Genomic DNA, 18,252 nt, shown 5'->3' with positions numbered 1-18,252 from the left:
TTCTCCTAAAAACCAGCAAAAAGTAACCTGACATTTAAAATACTAGTTTTGAAGAATGCTATAATACACACTGACATCAGTAAAGACGAAATTAATTATTAGTTTTGTTGTAAAATGTAATGCATTAGGCACATTCCCTGTGATAATGGCTAAAACGTAACTGAAATTTTATACAGAAATGACAATATTGATTTAGTCTTCAGTTCAGTATCTGATCTACTACAAAGACACAATAACAGCAATTACTGGTTTTTTTTCTTAACTTCATCCCATACTCAAAGACATAAAAATGAGAGTCATGACAAAGCAGGGCTAGGTCACAAATGTTTTTTTTGTGGGTACCACTGGGCAGCAACAGCGAGGGACGCTCTCAGCACACATTCTGGAAACATCTGGCTCTGTGCTGAAGTGGGTAGCACTTTGAAGCGACTTCTACACTAGTTACAGTGCATGCACCCACAGTTTGAACAACTCTAAATGATAACTACAGTTATTTTTGTGATGGAGAAAAAATAAAAACAAAGGCTGCCCATTTAGCATATATTGTAGAAATTGGGATTTCAGCTTTTACAGACTGATTGTAATTAGAAATGCAAGCACTGTGCAACATCTAATCACTTAAGAAATGACAAAAAGTTGTTTTTATGTGATTACTACTGAATAAACACCAATATATAATTCTTAATTGATTTAATGTAATGTATGTATCTTCTATGAAAGTAGGATTCTATTGAAATCATTGCACTGGACTAAAACAGGGTAAACAGTTTATTACAGCCTTATTGTGATATTCCTTTTCCTTATTACTATGAGCATCAACCAAGTAATTCTAATGTCCCAGGCCCCACAGTCTTTAGTTTTACAAAACAGAACTTCTATTGACTTTAACTAGACATTTGCCTGAAGGTGGACCTGCTGGATAAGGCCCATAAAGCACTAAGAGAGCAGGATTAAATTGCTGAAAGTATAAGTATTCATAACTAGATTATTTGAGACTACAAGCAACCAGAAGATACATATGGCAAATCAGGTATCAACTCCTAGATACAGCATTCATCTTTACATCTTTTTCTCATTGATGCTGAACTACGGGAGCCTCTTAGCTATTCAACTGCCAGACTGAAAACAGGGTTTAGTAAGAGCAAATGTCTGAAACTCAATCTGATGATTTACACTAATGCATCAGAAAAGATGTCTGGAAAAATTGGCAGGTATAACTTCAGCTTTTCCTACACCTAAGTATCTTTTCAATACTTAGACCAGACAGCTTTATTAATAAGGCATTGTGTTTGGTCTCAATGGCTCTGGATTCAAGTTGTGGCTTTTCCACAGTTTCCTTGGTATCCTTGGGCAGCTGGTTTAAAAAGTCATCTTTGTAACTATTGAGTGGCTATGAATACCATACATTCTTCCCTGCAGGGAATGTATTCATTGGTATTTAATTTTCAGCAAGATTGTGAAGTCCAGGTTCCTTAGCAGTTTCAATCATCTCACTCTTCACCTTAAAGTGATTCAGCCCTCTCACCTGATTATTTGCATTTCTTGATTTGATTATAATCATATTTTTATTAATTGAGATCCTGGGGCAGCAGCCTTGTACACCCCAAAGTAGGCTTTATCTAAGCATAGAGACTTTATCATTATGTTTTTAGATATGACCACTGCTGTAAATATCTACACTTGGGTCACAAAACCGAGACCATTTGACACCTCCCATGACTATGTGATGCTTTCTTGCGCATTTTGCATAAAGATCACTGAGACAGTCTGGCCATTTCAGTACTGATCTGACAGATGTACTTCCAGATGAGGGCTCCCAGCTCCTCAATTAAGGCCAAAACAAGGATCTTCACCTTTGCTGTTCACTTAACAAACTGTTTTTCTGTCTTGGCAGGACAGAGCTTTATGAACTGGTCATGTTAAATATGCCAGGTTGCTGGCACTGGTAATACCTCTAAGACAGCTCTGCTCTTCCTTCTCTGATTTCCATGAAAGCCCACCTCAAATTTTAAGCCCCAATGTAAGGTCTACATCACACTTTCCTAAGGAAGATGAGTTTCTTTGGTGGATTACAATACTATTTAACGTACATGCTACCAAAGACAAAGATACACACTGTCTTCATAGCAGGAAAATAATCAGAATAAAGAATTAATGTTTCATGTAAGAAAATGGGGCTTTGAATGCATCCATATGTGTGGCTCGCAGCAGCAGCAGCGGTCAGAGTAACCACTATTCACTAGAGGAGAGAGAAGGGTTGTGTTGCAGTGCAGCATTTCTCGTAGCAAGATGACATTTCTCAGGCATGATTTTTCCCTAGATGATGGGACCTCAAGCTAGATTTTTCTTTGCTGTGGCACTGGGTGGAGAATACCTGCTTTTCCTCCTTTCCGTCTTCCTGCAGTTCTGATGAAGTCTGGAAGTGAGGGTAGTCTCTTAGAGAGGGACTGAGGAAGAAACCAGTCACTCTTGGTGAGAGCTGTAACCATTAGGAAAAGCTGCAAAAATATGGAAGCATCCTTACTTGTGGCTGTGTTTGAGGTGCCTGCTCCGGAAAGCAAACTTGGAGCTCTGAATCTCATGGGGCCAGAAATGCCATGGCTGAAGATTAAGAACCAACTGCGCTAAGTGTTTAAGTTGCTGGCACAGTTAGGCATGCCAGTAATGGTGTTTTACTGGCCATATTGCTCACTGTTGCCTGCACAGGTGAAGAGTATCAGCAAAAAGATCTCTGAAACTGAAGTGAAATGGGTGTCCCTACAAAACCATGACCTAGAGCACTCCACTCCTTAATTCAAGTGTTTACGTGCCAAGTGCCAGGGATAAGCTAATGGAAAAACTAAAAGTCATGGATGGTGACTGCCTTGTGGAGAATGGACATGCAGCTGGACTCTTGCTAAGAGAAGGACCTGTCCCTCCCTACAACAGCCACAACTTGAGATGAACCTCTGGCTAAGACGTGTTCTGGGCCTCTGCCCCTTGCTCCTGTGGGAAACCCAGAGATGCTGGGCAAAGTGCAGAGTGACTATGCATGGAACACATGCAAATGGTCCCACTCCTCAGGGGCAAAACCCCAGCTCTGCCTCCCGAGAGGCATCTTGAGCTACTAAATTGGCTCACACATTTGTTAAGAGGATTTCAAGGCTCTGGTCAATGTGAGTACTTCACATACATACAGCTCTGGGGTCCCAACTAGCTCCTTGCTCAGCTTACCAACACTATGTCTCCTCCAACAAAAGGTGCATAGTATTACTCCATCACCAAGCAGGAAGGATCAGTGCATAGCTCAGGGAAGGACCCTTACCTCTGGGATTACAATACCCAGGAGGTCTAAACCTTGCCTCTTGCTTTATAGAATCACAGAATATGTTGGGTTGGAAGGGACCTTAAAGTTCATTTATTTCCAAACACCCTGCCATGGGCAGGGACACCTCCCACTAGACCAGGTTACTCAGAGTCCCATTCAACCTGGCCTTGAACACTGCCAGGGATGGGGCATCCACGATTCTGGGCAACCTGTTCCAGTGCCCCATCACCCTCACAGTAAAGAATTTTTTCCCATATATCTAACCTAAATTTCCCCTTTGAGCCCATTATTCCTTGTCCTATCCCTACAGTTCTTCTTCAAGAGTCCCTCTCTGGTTTCCTTGTGGGTCCTCTTCAAATGCTAGAAGGCTGCTGTAAGGTCTCCATGCAGGCTTCTCTTCTCCAGGCTTAATAACCCCAACTTTCTCAGCCTGTCTTCATAGGGGAGGTGCTCTAGTCACCTTACCTTCGTGGGCCACCTCTGGTAACAACTATCAGCCTCTGGTAAGAACTTGTACAGAATCCCACTTCCGCACACTGTAACAAGTTTTTTGGTTTGTTTTCTCCTGTGCTGTTTCTCTTGGTACTTAAGTCTGAGCAAAGGGTATGTTGGGACCCATTTAGGAACCAAAAGTAAAAGTAAACCCTGAATGTACAGATGAAGGGGCAGAGACTTCAAAGAACTTCAGTGCACAAATGGCAATTCCTCAACTATCTCTTTCTTTAGCACGGGACTGAATCAATGACAAACTCTGCAGTCCGCTCTAGTGCCTGGTTAGTACAATGTACACCGGCAGAAGAGAGTCCAAACTTCTGCTCACCAAAGCCCAGAGGGCTTTGCTGTGAATATGGCGTTGTATATCATCTACCAGACAGCTGAATGTTTTCCATGGTGTAATCTGCTTTTGTAAAGAAATGTAGGTGTTACATTTATCATCACTGTTCTGATTGTGAGCCACACAGAATACCTAAGTACCACCACTTGGGCATTTCAAGAAGTAGTTTCATGAAAAAAGATGACCTTCTGCCACAGATCACAGAACTATGCAACAGAGACGTGAATTTTCTGGTTAATCTATTCAAGTATTAAACTTTTTTGGTAAAGTACTTGAATTATTTGTAAAAAGACATGATAAATTCCTCCAGTACACGGCTGCTTCTAAGTGAAAACAGGCATTAAAACATAGCCATATATCCTATTAACTAGCATATCTCCCTGTTTAGTAAGGAAATGTCATCACATTTGTTACAAAGGCAAACAGCAACATACCAAAACAGGATCCAATTTTTCTAAATAAATAAATCAATGATGTGTCAAAAATTAACAGATGAGTTAATATACCCAATGTTATCAAAACCAGATGGTGCTTCATAATATTCATCCTGTTCAGTCAAACCCTGACTATATTCTGGACCATCAGTATATAAAATAGGATGCTGCTATTTGTGATGGCAAACAAAAGCAATCATGCCTGCCAAGCACATACTATAACAGGCAGCATTTCAGCTCTGCTAGACAGAAAGTAATTAGAATGCTTTTAATGTCCAAAAGAATGATGCTGATAGGCTGCCACAGATGTGTAGATTTATGAATATTTATATGGTGGTTTATAGCTGACACTTTTATCAGTTGAAGAAGATAAAATATCTGCCTGACTCAAAAGCTTGACAGTCAGGTTAATAAAATCTCATTAAAGAGAATGACCTATGCAATTATATAGGATTTATTGTAATTCATTTTTGATTGTACTCTGCTTAAAGATGCAATTTCCCATTTCCTGATGCCAAATTTAGGTTGCATATCAAGATCTACGTGGTTTTTAACTCCAAGCCATCACTAGAAGAAAGATACACGTTCAGCATCACGGTATCTTACACCTTTGAAGGAAAAAATAAAAATAATTTGATCTCCTGTTCCTCGCTGCATCTTACGAAAACGGTGCAGGCAAGCAGCCGATCTATTTTCTTTCTGTTAAAATCACCACCTCTCCATCAGCAGCCTCTCCATTACCAGCAGCTCCTCCGGCAGCCGGCCCCAGTCTGCCGCCTTCCCCGGCGGAGCGGCCGGCCCGGGGTTTCCCCGCCTGTCCGCCCCCCGCCCCGCCGGCAGCGGTGACAGCAGCGCTCCCTCCCGCAGGTGCGCACGGCCGGCGGCGCCCGCCCTGCCAAGTCCTGTGCGGCTGTGGCACAGCCCTCACCGCGACCCTTCCCCGCCCGCCCCGGGAACTTCAGCCGATGTCCGACCGACGGGCGGACACAGCCGCCCGTCCCGTGACCCCCGCACCCAGCCCCGGGGCGCCCGGCGCCGCCAGCCCCCAGTCCAGGACCCAGCGGGGGTCAGTCCGCCGCCGGCCGCCCGGGAGAGGGGCGTGCGCGTCGGGGAAAGGGGAGCCCGCAGCCCCCCTCCCGCTCCTGCCTGCTGCAAAGTGCCCCGCGAAGTTGCGCGGCGGAGGAGAGGAGTTGCGGGTACCTGCGCTCAGCTCCGCGCCGCCGCCCCCCGCCGCCGCCGGGCAGGGGCCGTAGCGGCCCGAGGAGCTCGGGGCCGGCGGCGGCGGGCGGGGGTGGCCCTGGGCAGCGCCGGGGGCGGCGGCGGGGCGGGCGGGCCCGTTGGGGAAGGGGCCGTGCGACGCGTAGGGCAGCGGCTCGGCGGCGTGCGGGAAGGGCTGCCCCGCTCCGCGCCCGCGGGGCACCTCCACCATGGTGGGTCTCTCATAGCGCTTGGCCAGCGCCGCCCGCTTCCCGGGGAAGGTCTTCAGGACGCTGTAGGGGCCCCGCTGCTTGTAGATTTTGGGGGTGCTGGGCCCCTCCTCCGCCGGCTGCATCTCCTCCTCCATCCTCCGCCGCCTCCCCCGGCGCGGCGCGGCCCCGCTCCAGGGCTGTGTCTGCCGCCGCCGCGGCTCGTCTCTGTGGCACGGCGGAGCCCCGGCGCGGCGGGGCGCCGGCCTGATTGACAGGCGGCCGCGCCAATGCCTGGAGGGAGACGGGCGGCGACCGGCAAGTGTTTAGGGTAATGTCTGCTAATGGCAGCGGGGTGGGAGGCGGGCGCTGGCGGGGCAGCCACCGCCCCCGGGCCCCCTCCGCGGGGCAGGTGAGCCGCAGAGCGGGGGGCGAGCGGCCGCGGAGCCCTTCCAGCTCTGCTCGGCACCGCTCGGCTCGGCACGGCCGGGCCGCGGGGAACGGCCCCGCTCCGCCCTGCCGAGCGCCGGCCGCCGCAAAAACTTTGTGTTCCCTTGGCCGGGCGCGGAGCCCCGCCGCCCGGCCGGCCATCCCTCCCTTTCTCCCTCCCTCCCTCCCTTCCTCTCCCCGCACGGAGCGAGCCGCGGGCCCGCCTCCCCAGTTATTAGGGGTGAAATAAATAATGCCATAAATAAAAGTATTTGGGAGTCCAGGACCTGTCAGAGTTGATTAGGGCACAGAGGACGTTTTCTTTCTCATTATGCAAAAGCATTTCATGGCGAAATAAAAGAGGTTTCGCTGTAACTCATGCATGTCAGATTTCCAGGAATCCGGGAGATTAATCACATTTAACATTATTTGCAACGCCCAGTTCACACCCCCAACCCCCACCCCCCGCTTTTTGGAAACTGCTTAAATGGGGCCGACGCGTGGGGCGCAGGCTGGTCCCTCTCCCTCCGCGCCCGCTCCCCCCTCACCGCCTGCCCGGGCCCTTTCAGGGACAGTTAAGAAATAATGAAACGCTGGTGAAAGACAGGAGGAGAATGAGATGCCATCGAGAGACGTTTCTGAGAAATGGTGGAGATCTGGGTGAGATGGGAGACAGCTGAAACCAAATGATACGTTGAAGAAAAATAAATGATAACAAACCGCTTGCTTGCTCTCCCTATTCTTTTCTGCAAGACAATTTTATATTTTGCATTAACATTTTCCTTCTTCTGTTCCACTTCTCGCCTGCTTCTGTTGCTATAATTTATCAGGATTACAATAAACCCTTTGGCTTGTGGAAGTAAAATTACAGAACACCTTAGCTGTATTTAAGTGGTGGATGGGAAATCATTCCTCTGTCATGACATGGAGTTTCAGCTACTTATTGTGGTCATCACTCTCCCATTTCAGCTTTATTTATTTACTCAGAGTCTGGCTTGCTGGAAATGAAAAGCGAACCTTCTTTATTGATGTAATTAACTCCTGTGGTCTACAGCCCATCTACAGCAGAAAAGTGGAGCTAAGTTCTACAACCGGGCATTTCTTTCATGCAGGGCATACCAGGAGCTGGGCCGTTTCTGATTTTGATTTTTTTGACAAGTAGAATAAATTGATTCCTTGTTGGAGCCAAAAGCATCTAAGTAAAGGCTAGTGTAATAGAAATCGCTTTTTTACCTAAGCAAAATCAATCATAAATCTTTTGTTTTCGGACTGTCTCTGATCACTTGTGCTTTAAAAAAATATTGTGCTGTAATGCAAAAGAGAGACTGGAAATATGTGTGAGATGAAGTCTGCTTCCACTCAGAAACAAAATCTGTCCTCTACCTTTTCTCATCTGACTGGCCTCTGCTACAGCTGTGGCCAGCAGCTCTCAAAGGTCAGTACTAAAATTGTATAAAGTTAATATTAGGCTCTTAATAGTTAGATTCAAATAAACAGCCAAAAATTACCTGCTGAGGTGTCAACTACTTTCCTAGGAGCTCACAACTCTTTGGTGTTGATGCCTACCCTTCAGCTCCCAGTGGGAGGAAACAGCCCTTGCCTGACATGAACCTTGTACAAACACAGAAAACCAAGGGTGGCAGATCATGTTCTCCAAGCTGCCGTCTTTACTGGGGTCCCTGCAGCTCATCAGGCAGATGCTGGATCTCTATGGATATGAAGAGAAGAGCAGGTTTATCCACTGAAATGAGACAGGGATGTCATCTGTGAGGAAAATGGAATATGCACTGGATTTTCTTTCTGCTGAGCTTTTTGACAGTGCCCATCACCACCAAAATACCCCATTTGTTTGTTTTTATGAAGGCTCAACTTTTCCCCTACTTTGCTGTCAGTGATTCTTTTGGGTATGTTGACCTAAAAAATGTGTTGGTGTCTCCCCCTTTCCTTCTGTGACATCCCCTGAGTTTCATACAAGGGACTATCATGCTATGGCCAAAGGACTGTGTGTCGTGCCTAGCCCGAGGGGCTCCTGCAGCTCAGTCCTGTGGAACAAAAGTGCTTAACCCCAGCGGTCCCACCTTTTCCTTTGTGGGATACCCTTTTCTAGGGAAACACCATTTTCCTCATAAGCTCTGTAGGTATGCAGTCACTCTTGGAGGAGGACTCTGTGCCTTTGCATCTGAGGAGTGTGGCCCTAGACTGGCAAAGTGATAGGCTGGGTGAAGCAATGGTGTCAAATTAGGAGGAGATGCTGCTGTGCCTGCTGTGAGTAGTTGTGGGCTGCCCCTTTCCGTGGCTGCTCCCTGCAGCACAGCCTACAGCTCCCCAGTGGTCTTCAGAGTAACAGCATTGTAATCACAAAATTATTATTAACCAAATATTTATCTCTGAATTACAGTCCCAGTTTGATTGGGCACTGGATAAAAACAGTTAACACATAGCCCTTGCCTTGATCAACTAAAAATAAAAATAAAAAAAAGCCTTAGCTGATACCAGGAGCTCATTTTCAGAAAGCCAAACACCTTCATTTCCCTTAGACTGTACCACCACTTGGGATGTGACCCTGAAGTGAAGGTTGTGTCTTTCCCTACCTGTTTACTGATGCAAGTTTCCACTGTTTTACTGATGATAAGGGCTGGAGATGTTGTAACAGGATTATTGTGGAGCACTCAGAGTGGAAAAATGATAGGAAGTAACTGACCCTTAGAAAAAACCCTAATCAAAACAAAGACAAAGGGCACAATGAAAAATAAGAAACCCAACATTGCTGCAGTGTATACTCCTCTGCTCCTAGAAACCACCGCTAAGAGAATATTTGTCAGTATATAGAAAAATACCCAATCTAGACACAGACTATCAATCACTGAACATGCCTGTGTTGAAGGTACCGTGAGGTACTCAAAGAATAAAAGTGTGATTCATCTCTATCTTCTGAGCTGGGGCTAAATCTTACTCCACTTATTCATGGGAGCAGTGCTCCTGTGATAACTAAAGCATGCAGGATTTGGCCATGAACTGCCAATATTGCTCTGCACGTTTGGAGTGCATGATGAGAGCTAAGATTGGCAACTCTCCTCTGTAATCTAAACCACTCTGCAAGCAGGCTAGCCATAATTTGCTGCCCTAAACATTTAACCCCAGCTAGTTAATTTAAGCTTAGCTCAGTTGCTCATGTTTATGGATAAAGAAACAAAAGGGAAAGCATCAAAAGGAAAAGATGACTGTGGAATTCAATATTTCAGCAGCTGTTGATAGGTAAATGTTATTGAAGTGTGGCATTCAAAACCAAAGGCCTGCATTTATGATAATGAGCCTAACAAGGAAATGAGATTGACACAGCAATTCTCTGTTTTTGTTGTCCCCTGAGGTTAGAGATTATGCAGCTCATGGTGCTGTTTTTAGCCTCTTTGGTGATTCCAACTGTGAGAGACAATGCTGTGCATATTTGTCAAGGTTGCACTTTAATCAGGTGACTCTGGAGCTTTTTGAGAGAGAACATGAACTGCTGGTCTCACTTAAACCTTAATCCACATCCTATGTCAGAGATTCAGCAGCCAAGTAATGCAGCTCTTAGCCCCTTCCTTTCCCTTATGCTTACTCAGTGCTCTGAGAAAATGCTTTGAAATAATTGAAATGTATCTATCATAGTTACACTGTATTTTGAGAATTACTGGAATGTTTCTCAGTGACATTAATTGGTTTTAAAATATTTTTGTCTTTCTAATTAGTGCAAGATTGATGAGCAGTGGAAAGGGCATTTGTACACAGGCAGACACATATTTCCATGCTACATTTGTATCTTAATAAAATGGTTGCTAACTGGATTCTTATGCTGAATAAACACTGGAAAGAAAGAAAATATCTTATATCTTTAGGAGGAGGAAATATCCTCTTTTTTAAATGCGATCACATTGTATTAACAAAAAAAAAAAGGGTCTCCCTGAGGGATGGAAAATGGATAAATGAATTATTTAAATAGAGTTAAAGGATACACAGGAAAAAGTAATGGCTTTGATATTCAATGTAGGGAAAATTATTAATATTTTAAGGAATCAATTGTGGACACATGGAAAAGCTCATTTTAATTAAAGATAGCTTACATAAAGCAGTTTCAAGAAGGGAGAAACAGTATAGGGCACTTGTTGCTAAGAATTTTTAGAAATATATCATGGATAAAACAGATGACATAACATAGTCTCAACTTCCATCTGCCCTAAAAAAGCTTCATTGTCTATGCTGTGCTCTTTTGGAATAGTGTCTCCTCTTTGGAACATTAGGTTTAGGTTGGATATTAGAAAAAGATTTTTCACCCGAAGGTTGGTTCGGTGCTGGAACCAGCTCGCCAGGGAAGTGGTCACAGTACCAAGCCTGCCAGAGTTCAAGAGGTGTTTGGGTGATACTCTCAGACACATAGTGTGACTCTTGGGGATGGTCCTGAGCAGGGCCAGGATTTGTACTGCATGATTCTTATGGATCCCTTCCAACTTGACATACTCTATGATTCTGTGATTCTTGGCCAAACCTCTGCGACTCTCACTGATCCTTCTAGTTTCTGCCCTTTAACTTTCCAATCTCTGTTGTCCAGGCTTGCAAAAAGGTTGTCCTTGCAGGTCACAAGTCACACTGAGCTAGAACTCAATTAGAGTAGAAATCACTGACCTCCCCAAGTGGAGATGTTACTGATATTTTGCATTGAAGTGTTGTGTTCGGGCCCAGCACCCACACAGCTTGGTGGCTGTTCAAAAATACTGTCAAGGAAGCTGTGCTCATCAGTTGCAATTAAAACACAGATGGGATGGACAGAGGAAAACAGCTGGAAGCAGAATGTTCCTTAAACTCATCTAAATGGGAAACCTAACTGCGGTTCAAGCACAACAGGATATACATGATCAGCTTTGTAGTGTCTACCAAGCAGAGAGTCAACTAGGCTTAATCTGATGAAAAACACCGGCCTGAAAGATGCCTGGAGATACCAACAGTGATGGAAGTATGGGAATGACACCTGATTATTTACTGAAGAAAGGCTTCAGCCCAGATTACGTGCCTTTCCCAGATTTAAAGAGGGCCTATTAGGATCTGAAGGTATAAACTCTTCCCTATGTTTCCCTTTATCACTATCCCATTCTCAGGTAACCCCTAAAACTTACATGAAATCATGACAACAACTCATTCTGAAATGCAGAGTTCAACCACTTCACAGAGATGAAATGAAGGACCTTCTCTGCATTAGTAATAGCGTAGAAGTACCACAATTAATCCTCTGCAAAACCCCAAAGAGCTGTCCTTGGAGGCAAAATCATTACTTGCAGTTCATAAAAGAGGAAAGTGATGGGCAAAACCTGGAGTCTCCCGAGGTACAATAGCACACTGACTGACGCAGCACAGAATGGCTCAGTTGTAAGAGATGCTTTGAAACACAAACTCAATTTAATTCCACATTCATAGAAATGAAAAAAAAAATAAGACAATAGCAAGTAAAGGCAAAATTGTGTGGGAGCAGGGCCGGGAGTCTGCTGCAGTTTCAAGTGAGAAGAAATTCCATCACTCTACAAGTGTTTATGCCTGGGAGTGTGTCCACCACAAACTGCATCTGCTTAGGAAAAAAAGAAAAAAGTTGAAACTATGTTTTCTCAATGGTAAATGTAGAGATGCTGTGTTGGCAGAGGCTGGAGTTCACCTGATGCACCACCCACCTCTGTCTCTCTGCACATGGATGAGTTGCATGCAAAAGACATCAAGAGGTGATCTCAGAACAGCACTTCAAATAAGTAACATTCTATAAAAATGTATGCTTTTACTTGCTTAAATGAAAAGGATCTGGAAAAAAAATATCATATGTAGTTGTCTCAGATAATATGATAATATGCTGAGCATCTATTAGCTTTATGTTTGTGATCACTCTATCATTAGAATTTCTTTATATCCTGACCGTTTTTTAGCATCCTCATTATTATATTCTTGTTTCTTTGCTATGTGACAATGAGTTTGTGACTTACAACAGAAGAGAGACTTGGCCATTGATAACAAAGAGTTGAGATCAACTTTAGCTCATGCTCTGTTTCTGAATCTTAATTTATAATTGAGGAATTCTTATATCATCTACCATCCTTGGAAATATCTACTGGGTTTGGTGCTGGTTCTGCCCCCCTTACGTAGGATAAAAGAGATCAGAGTTTAGATAATTTACGTTACTTTAATTGGAACTAACATTTAAAAATTTATTAAAATCTTCCCAGCTGGTAGAAGAGGGGCTCTTCAAGGAACCAAGGAAGACAGCATTTCTTGCTGTCCCTCCACGAACAAGAATTTCACTTATGTAGGACTTAACTTGTTAAGAAGAAAAGGCTTGTGGGATTTTTTTTTTGTCTCTGTACTTTTCCAGCCCCTTTTATTTTTCAGTACTATTGCTATTGTAATTTTCCTTTGCGGGGATAAACATCCTTTCTGATCATCTGTATTAATGATGGATGAGACCATGATTTCCAAGGAAATTGTTGTTTTGTAGCCATATAATATATATGAAAGCAATATGCTGTGGCTTCTGGAAAACCCAAGTACCAAGAAAGACAGCTGTCCAGGTTTGAAAGAAAATGCATTGCCCTAGTAGGTCTGGCCAAAGCATGAGGACAAACATAGCCTTCCTTTCTTTACACTGCCTTGCAGACAGACACATAAACATCCAGAAAACTTGAAAACTAAACATTGAAATGGATGCTTACAGTTAAGATTTTACATGTTCACTTACATAGGCATCTGATTAAAAATACAAATGAAGCTGGCTTTGATGAGATGCTGACCTGAGATCAAGCTTTCTGAAGGCAGGCTATTTCCACTATCCTCAGAAGAAAGAATAAAACAGTTGAGAGTTTTTATTCACCTGGATGAAACAAAAAAAAATGTGTAAGGACTATTTATAAACATGTATGAATAAATATTTAATTATATATGTGCTGAATGGTTTAACTGTTGTTCAGCAAATATATAATTTGTTAATTTTGCCTGCTTCTACTGAATAATTTATTCATCACATCAGGTTTTTTAATATTCACTAGATGATCGGCTGATCAAGTCCTGTTAGCTGAATATGTTATTTGATTTTTTTTTTGCCCTTTTTAAAAATCACTTAATCTATTGGAAGAACATTGCTGTGATTTATAAGTGGTATATTCCATCTAGTCCATGGTGACATTCTTCAAAAGTAACCTCCAAAGACAGTAGAATTCTTACTCCTGTTATATGATATTAACTTTTTGTAATCCTAACACATATTAGATGTCTTTGACCAGGAAAATAAAACCTGATGTCCAATAGCACCCTTTTGTGTCTCAAACACATGACAATACATGTGTGGTGTGCTTTATTTTTCATTTGATGACTGAGTATTGAATTATTTAGATTAGCCTCATCAATCAATCCTATATTCTGGTTCCTCCAAGTGTCTTCCCAGCAGTGTGTTCAGAAATATGTCTCTGCAAAGGATTTCTTCTAACCTCTGAAGCTGCCATACAGTTTCAGAGATACCCTGACATTACAGTGTGGAACAAGATGGAGAAAGGACAGTGCCTAATCCTTTACAATTCAGCCTTGAAGTCAATCATCTTATAACTCTTTATAGCTAGAAAAGGTCTTCTTACACTTGAAAGGGGAGATGATTAGCTTTCGATTATACTGTCTTAATACCCATGGAGATCTGCAGAGATCAGGAAGTAAAGCCATGGTGTCATTATGTTTGGAAAACTGTTTTATGTTTTTGTAGTATTCTTTTACATTTTCATAATTTTTAAAGCTTCCAAGGACATACTTTTAAGCTGCTGAAGCCTAAATATTTGAATAAGGCTAGCTTTGTTGAAGAGGAGGCTGTAAAAAGTAGTATCAATTCAGTTTAAAAAAACCCCAACAACTTTGTAAGATAACAATCTGTAACACTCCTGTATGACTTATAGTAAATACTGAATAAACAACAGGGCAGTGACACTTAGAAACATTGAGACCACCACTCTGAAATGACCTGTGTAACTGAGCCAGTGCCAGTCAAGACTAGTGCTGGTATCTAGTACTGAGATGTGTGTGCCACAGTCTGTGTGCTGCAGCCTAATGTATTCCATATTTCAATATGCATGCATATGTAATAGGCTATATAATATTCCATACAAAAATTGCATTAAGAAAATGTTAAAGTTGCCTAGTTCGGCATTTAAAAGTCAGGAAACAAAATTAAGGTTGTACATGCAACATTAACTCTGTTCCCTAGTGCATTTGCCTATGATACAGTCTAATTATATGATCAAATATTATTTCTCAGATTATACAGTATAATATCCACATTTTTTTCATCTTGCAAAGTGTGAGGTGAATTAGGCAGAATCCAACTAGATTTCTATAAACCTCCATATAGAAAGACTGCAAATAAACATGGACTTGTCAGTTTGGAGAAGGGATAACTGAAAAGAGTTATAAGAGTTATAACAAGGTGTTATAGAAGGATAAGTGGTGTAGGAAAGGTGAATGAAGAATGACGATTCAGTGTTCCTTCAACTGTAAAAGCTGGGGGACATTCATTCAAGTAGCAAGTTTAAACAAGCTTATTTTACATGCCACATGCATGAACACACCACCACCTTAGACTGTTAAGAAAACCCAAAGTATAATGCATCCAAAAGACATCAGAGAAATGTGCAGAGCATGGGGCTATTACTGACTATTACATGTGAGTTACGGATACAATGCCCATGCCAAGAAGTCACTATATTGTTGGTGACCATGAGTTGGGAGGATCTATCTGCCAAGGGCTCATTTAATTTTTTTCTATTCTTTCTCCAAACAACCACTGCTAACCATGCTTTCAAAGTGTAGAAGTTGCTAGTGTTTCTATACAAAATACTGATGATGATGATGATGATGATGGTGACAGTAATACCCTATATTTGGGATCCCTGCAACAAGGAAAGGAAGATGGAGATAACCCCTTGGTCTAACTGTTTACCATCTGAGAACCCCTGAGAACCACTCCTTACTGGGAATGTTTTTATGTACATCAGTAACTCAGTGACACCAGCCTAAAAACTTTGTTGGACTGTCCCCATAAAACTCCATTCCTGTTCACTGCTCCACACTCAAGCAGGATCCTACCTTAGATCTGTAGAACTGGATGTTTAAGGCAATGAGTGGAGGACAACTGAATCCTTCTTGATGTTTCTCTGCAGTTTGAGGCATATATATCTGTACCTCAGTGGCTTCTCTCCCTGACTCAAATGCCAGGGGTGCTGATTGTGAGACTGTTGCAATCGACTGCTGGCTGGGATGGGGTGCCCTTGGTGGGCCAGCTAGTGATGGCAAACAACCCTGGGGGCTTTGGACCAGAGATACCCAAGGGGACATAGGAGTTGACACACTCTCCAGGTATAGGCTGTGTTCCCACATGGAGGGGAAACTTAAGTGGTTTTTTTTTCCTATGACATGGGAGTGTATGTCAGACGAAAAGCAGGTGGAGATGACAGCCATGTGATAGACCATTTTCACAATAAATTCCATTTACCTTGCATATATTATCTGCCTGCTTCACCTGCACTGTGACTGCTAAGTCATTTCTACCAAGAGCCTTTTTCTTATGCTAATGAGATTCTTTAAACAATTGTTGCTAAAAACTCACTGAGTTTCTAGAGAAATGGTCCTTTCTTTTCCCAAAATGCAGAACAGTCCTTCCTTTACTCCCTGACAGGCCTGAAATGACAGTGTTGTTCCACTGGAAGTTTATGGTCTCCAGTTGTTTCACTCTTTGTTGAGTCTAGAAGTCAGTATTTCACTAGTTAAATATCAAGAAATATTAGTTCTGGGAATTAGATTTTGAGAAAGTCTTGACAGATAGCAAGGTATTATGTATAATTAACACAAAAAAAAATCTACAATTAGAAGATTATGCATGTATAAAGGTTATTTTGGGAAATGAATGATACTTTGAAAAATATATGAGTGATGATTTTTACTCCTTCTCAAGTCTGAGGTTTTTCATGCCTTTGCAGACAAAGCAGTATAAAAACAGTGTCAGTTTTCACTTTAAAAGACCTGAATTCTTAATTTTGTATTCTTTAAAATGTCTGTAACCATCTGTAACGCAGATCTACCTGTAACATCTCAAGATTACATCTGGGTGAGGTACCAATTAAAAAAACTGTTCTGTCTTTATTGAGGGAGGAGCTAGTTTTCTGCACTTGCTTGATGTTTACTCCTGCCATGCTACAGTGACATACCATAGGATTTTCAAGCAGAGATGGGAAAAATGTGAGACGAATCACAGTCTCATTTTAAGGACACAAACTTAAAGTGCTGACTGTATGCAGTTGTCCCATTACTTACCTACATGTTAAAAAAGAGATCATCGGTAATTTGGGGGGAGGTTGTTTTGCTTTCTTTTTGGGGTATAAAATACGGGCATAGTAGAAGCACTTTGCACTGGAACAAATCACCGCACAACACCCCCAGCACTGGGGAATGTAACTCTGCATCCTATTGAACATCTTCAATGCAGAGAGGGTAAACAAGCCTTTTGTCTCTCTGTTTAATTTTTCAGTGATTTTTTTTCCCCCAGATTGGAGACTAACCATTCCAATAAGGATACACAAAATGCCGTCAATCTTTTTATCTCTGCGAGAGACCCAGCTACCAGCAGCTAATGCCCCTAGAGAGCCTGGCAGCCTTGCTCTCCTCACAATTTATCCATGGGGACCCGTATGAGTCCTCTGTGGACTCTTTCCTTCTTGTACAAAGAATTTCCTTCCAAAATAAGGACCCTAGAGTTATTCAACACTCAGCTCTGCTGGCTGTTATTCCCTCCAGGGCCAGATCTGTGGAAGACAGCTGTCCTGGAGGGCTGACATAGTTGGAAGCAGCTCTGTCTCCTGAGATGTGTCTCCAGTTCCTGTCCCCTACTCTGTTACATTACACTTGTGCCTTGCAAGATTTGGCACCTGCTTTGCAGGTGACAACATCTATTAAGACATATACAAAATATAGATAAAACATGTTCTGGTAATATATATTACTGAGACAAAGGGATAATGCCTAAGTATGAAGTGGTATGGTTTAATGGGCATGGGTGGTATTTAGTCAAAGGTTGGACTTAATCTCATGTCTAACATGGACAGGTTTAACATGTGGCTGTTTGAGGCAGCTGGTGCTCTTTGCAGGTGGAACGCAGCATGTGTACAGTTTACGCATGGTTAGTTGCTGTGCTATAAATTCAGTCCTAACTTGGTAGTAGCTAAATCCCATAATTAGGTCATGCTAGAATGGAAAGCTTCTGCCATCTCTTTCTTTTCTTACATTTACTCTCCCGTTTGTTTTTCTCTTGTTTTTTTGGTACTTGATTTACTGGGTAACCCCTCCAAGGGGTCTGAGGTAGCAAAATTTGTGGGGGAAGGCAGCATCAAAAATTTTGGACTCTACCATCCTTTAGTAAATCACACTAGCCATTTTGAGATTGATTCCAGCTCTCGGCCTGGTCCCACCACCAGGGTTTTTGTGCTTGTAGCCTAGTACAGTCAGAATAAGGAAAGAACACAGTCCTGCAATAGAGCTAGGCAATATCTGAGCCTGAAAGTCTGCAAGTTGGTCTGTCCATAAGCCCCAGAAAAAGAAGCCGCATCCAAATGCCTGAGACCTCACAGTCTCTCACCAGCAGGAGAAAGCAACCAGAGACTGCTTCTTTTGAATACTGGAGGGAGAAGGTATTTAAAGAGACAGGAACTTATGGATTCATTTGTTCAGACTCATAGAAGCCATTAAATGTTTGCAAAGCATTTTTTCTTTGTAACACTAGACTTAATGGGAATAAATTAGCTGAAA

At 42.8% G+C, this 18,252-nt stretch overlaps 1 protein-coding gene across 1 annotated transcript; it reads right to left on the bottom strand.

The window, feature by feature from the left end:
• Positions 1 to 5,534: 5,534 nt before the first annotated feature.
• LOC114003437 (BEN domain-containing protein 4-like) lies at positions 5,535 to 6,207 on the bottom strand. The gene has a single exon (XM_027750401.2). It carries the CDS (start codon positions 6,138 to 6,140, stop codon positions 5,535 to 5,537), a length of 606 nt encoding a protein of 201 aa, XP_027606202.1. The 5' UTR covers positions 6,141 to 6,207.
• Between the last annotated feature and the right edge of the window lie 12,045 nt (positions 6,208 to 18,252).

The sequence above is a fragment of the Pipra filicauda genome, unplaced genomic scaffold, assembly GCF_003945595.2.
Source record: "Pipra filicauda isolate LSUMZ 115617 unplaced genomic scaffold, ASM394559v2 scaffold1136_size26815_pilon, whole genome shotgun sequence".
Lineage (NCBI taxonomy): Eukaryota > Metazoa > Chordata > Aves > Passeriformes > Pipridae > Pipra > Pipra filicauda.
Note: the sequence above shows the minus strand (reverse complement) of the source record. Positions and strands in the feature narration are given on the sequence as shown.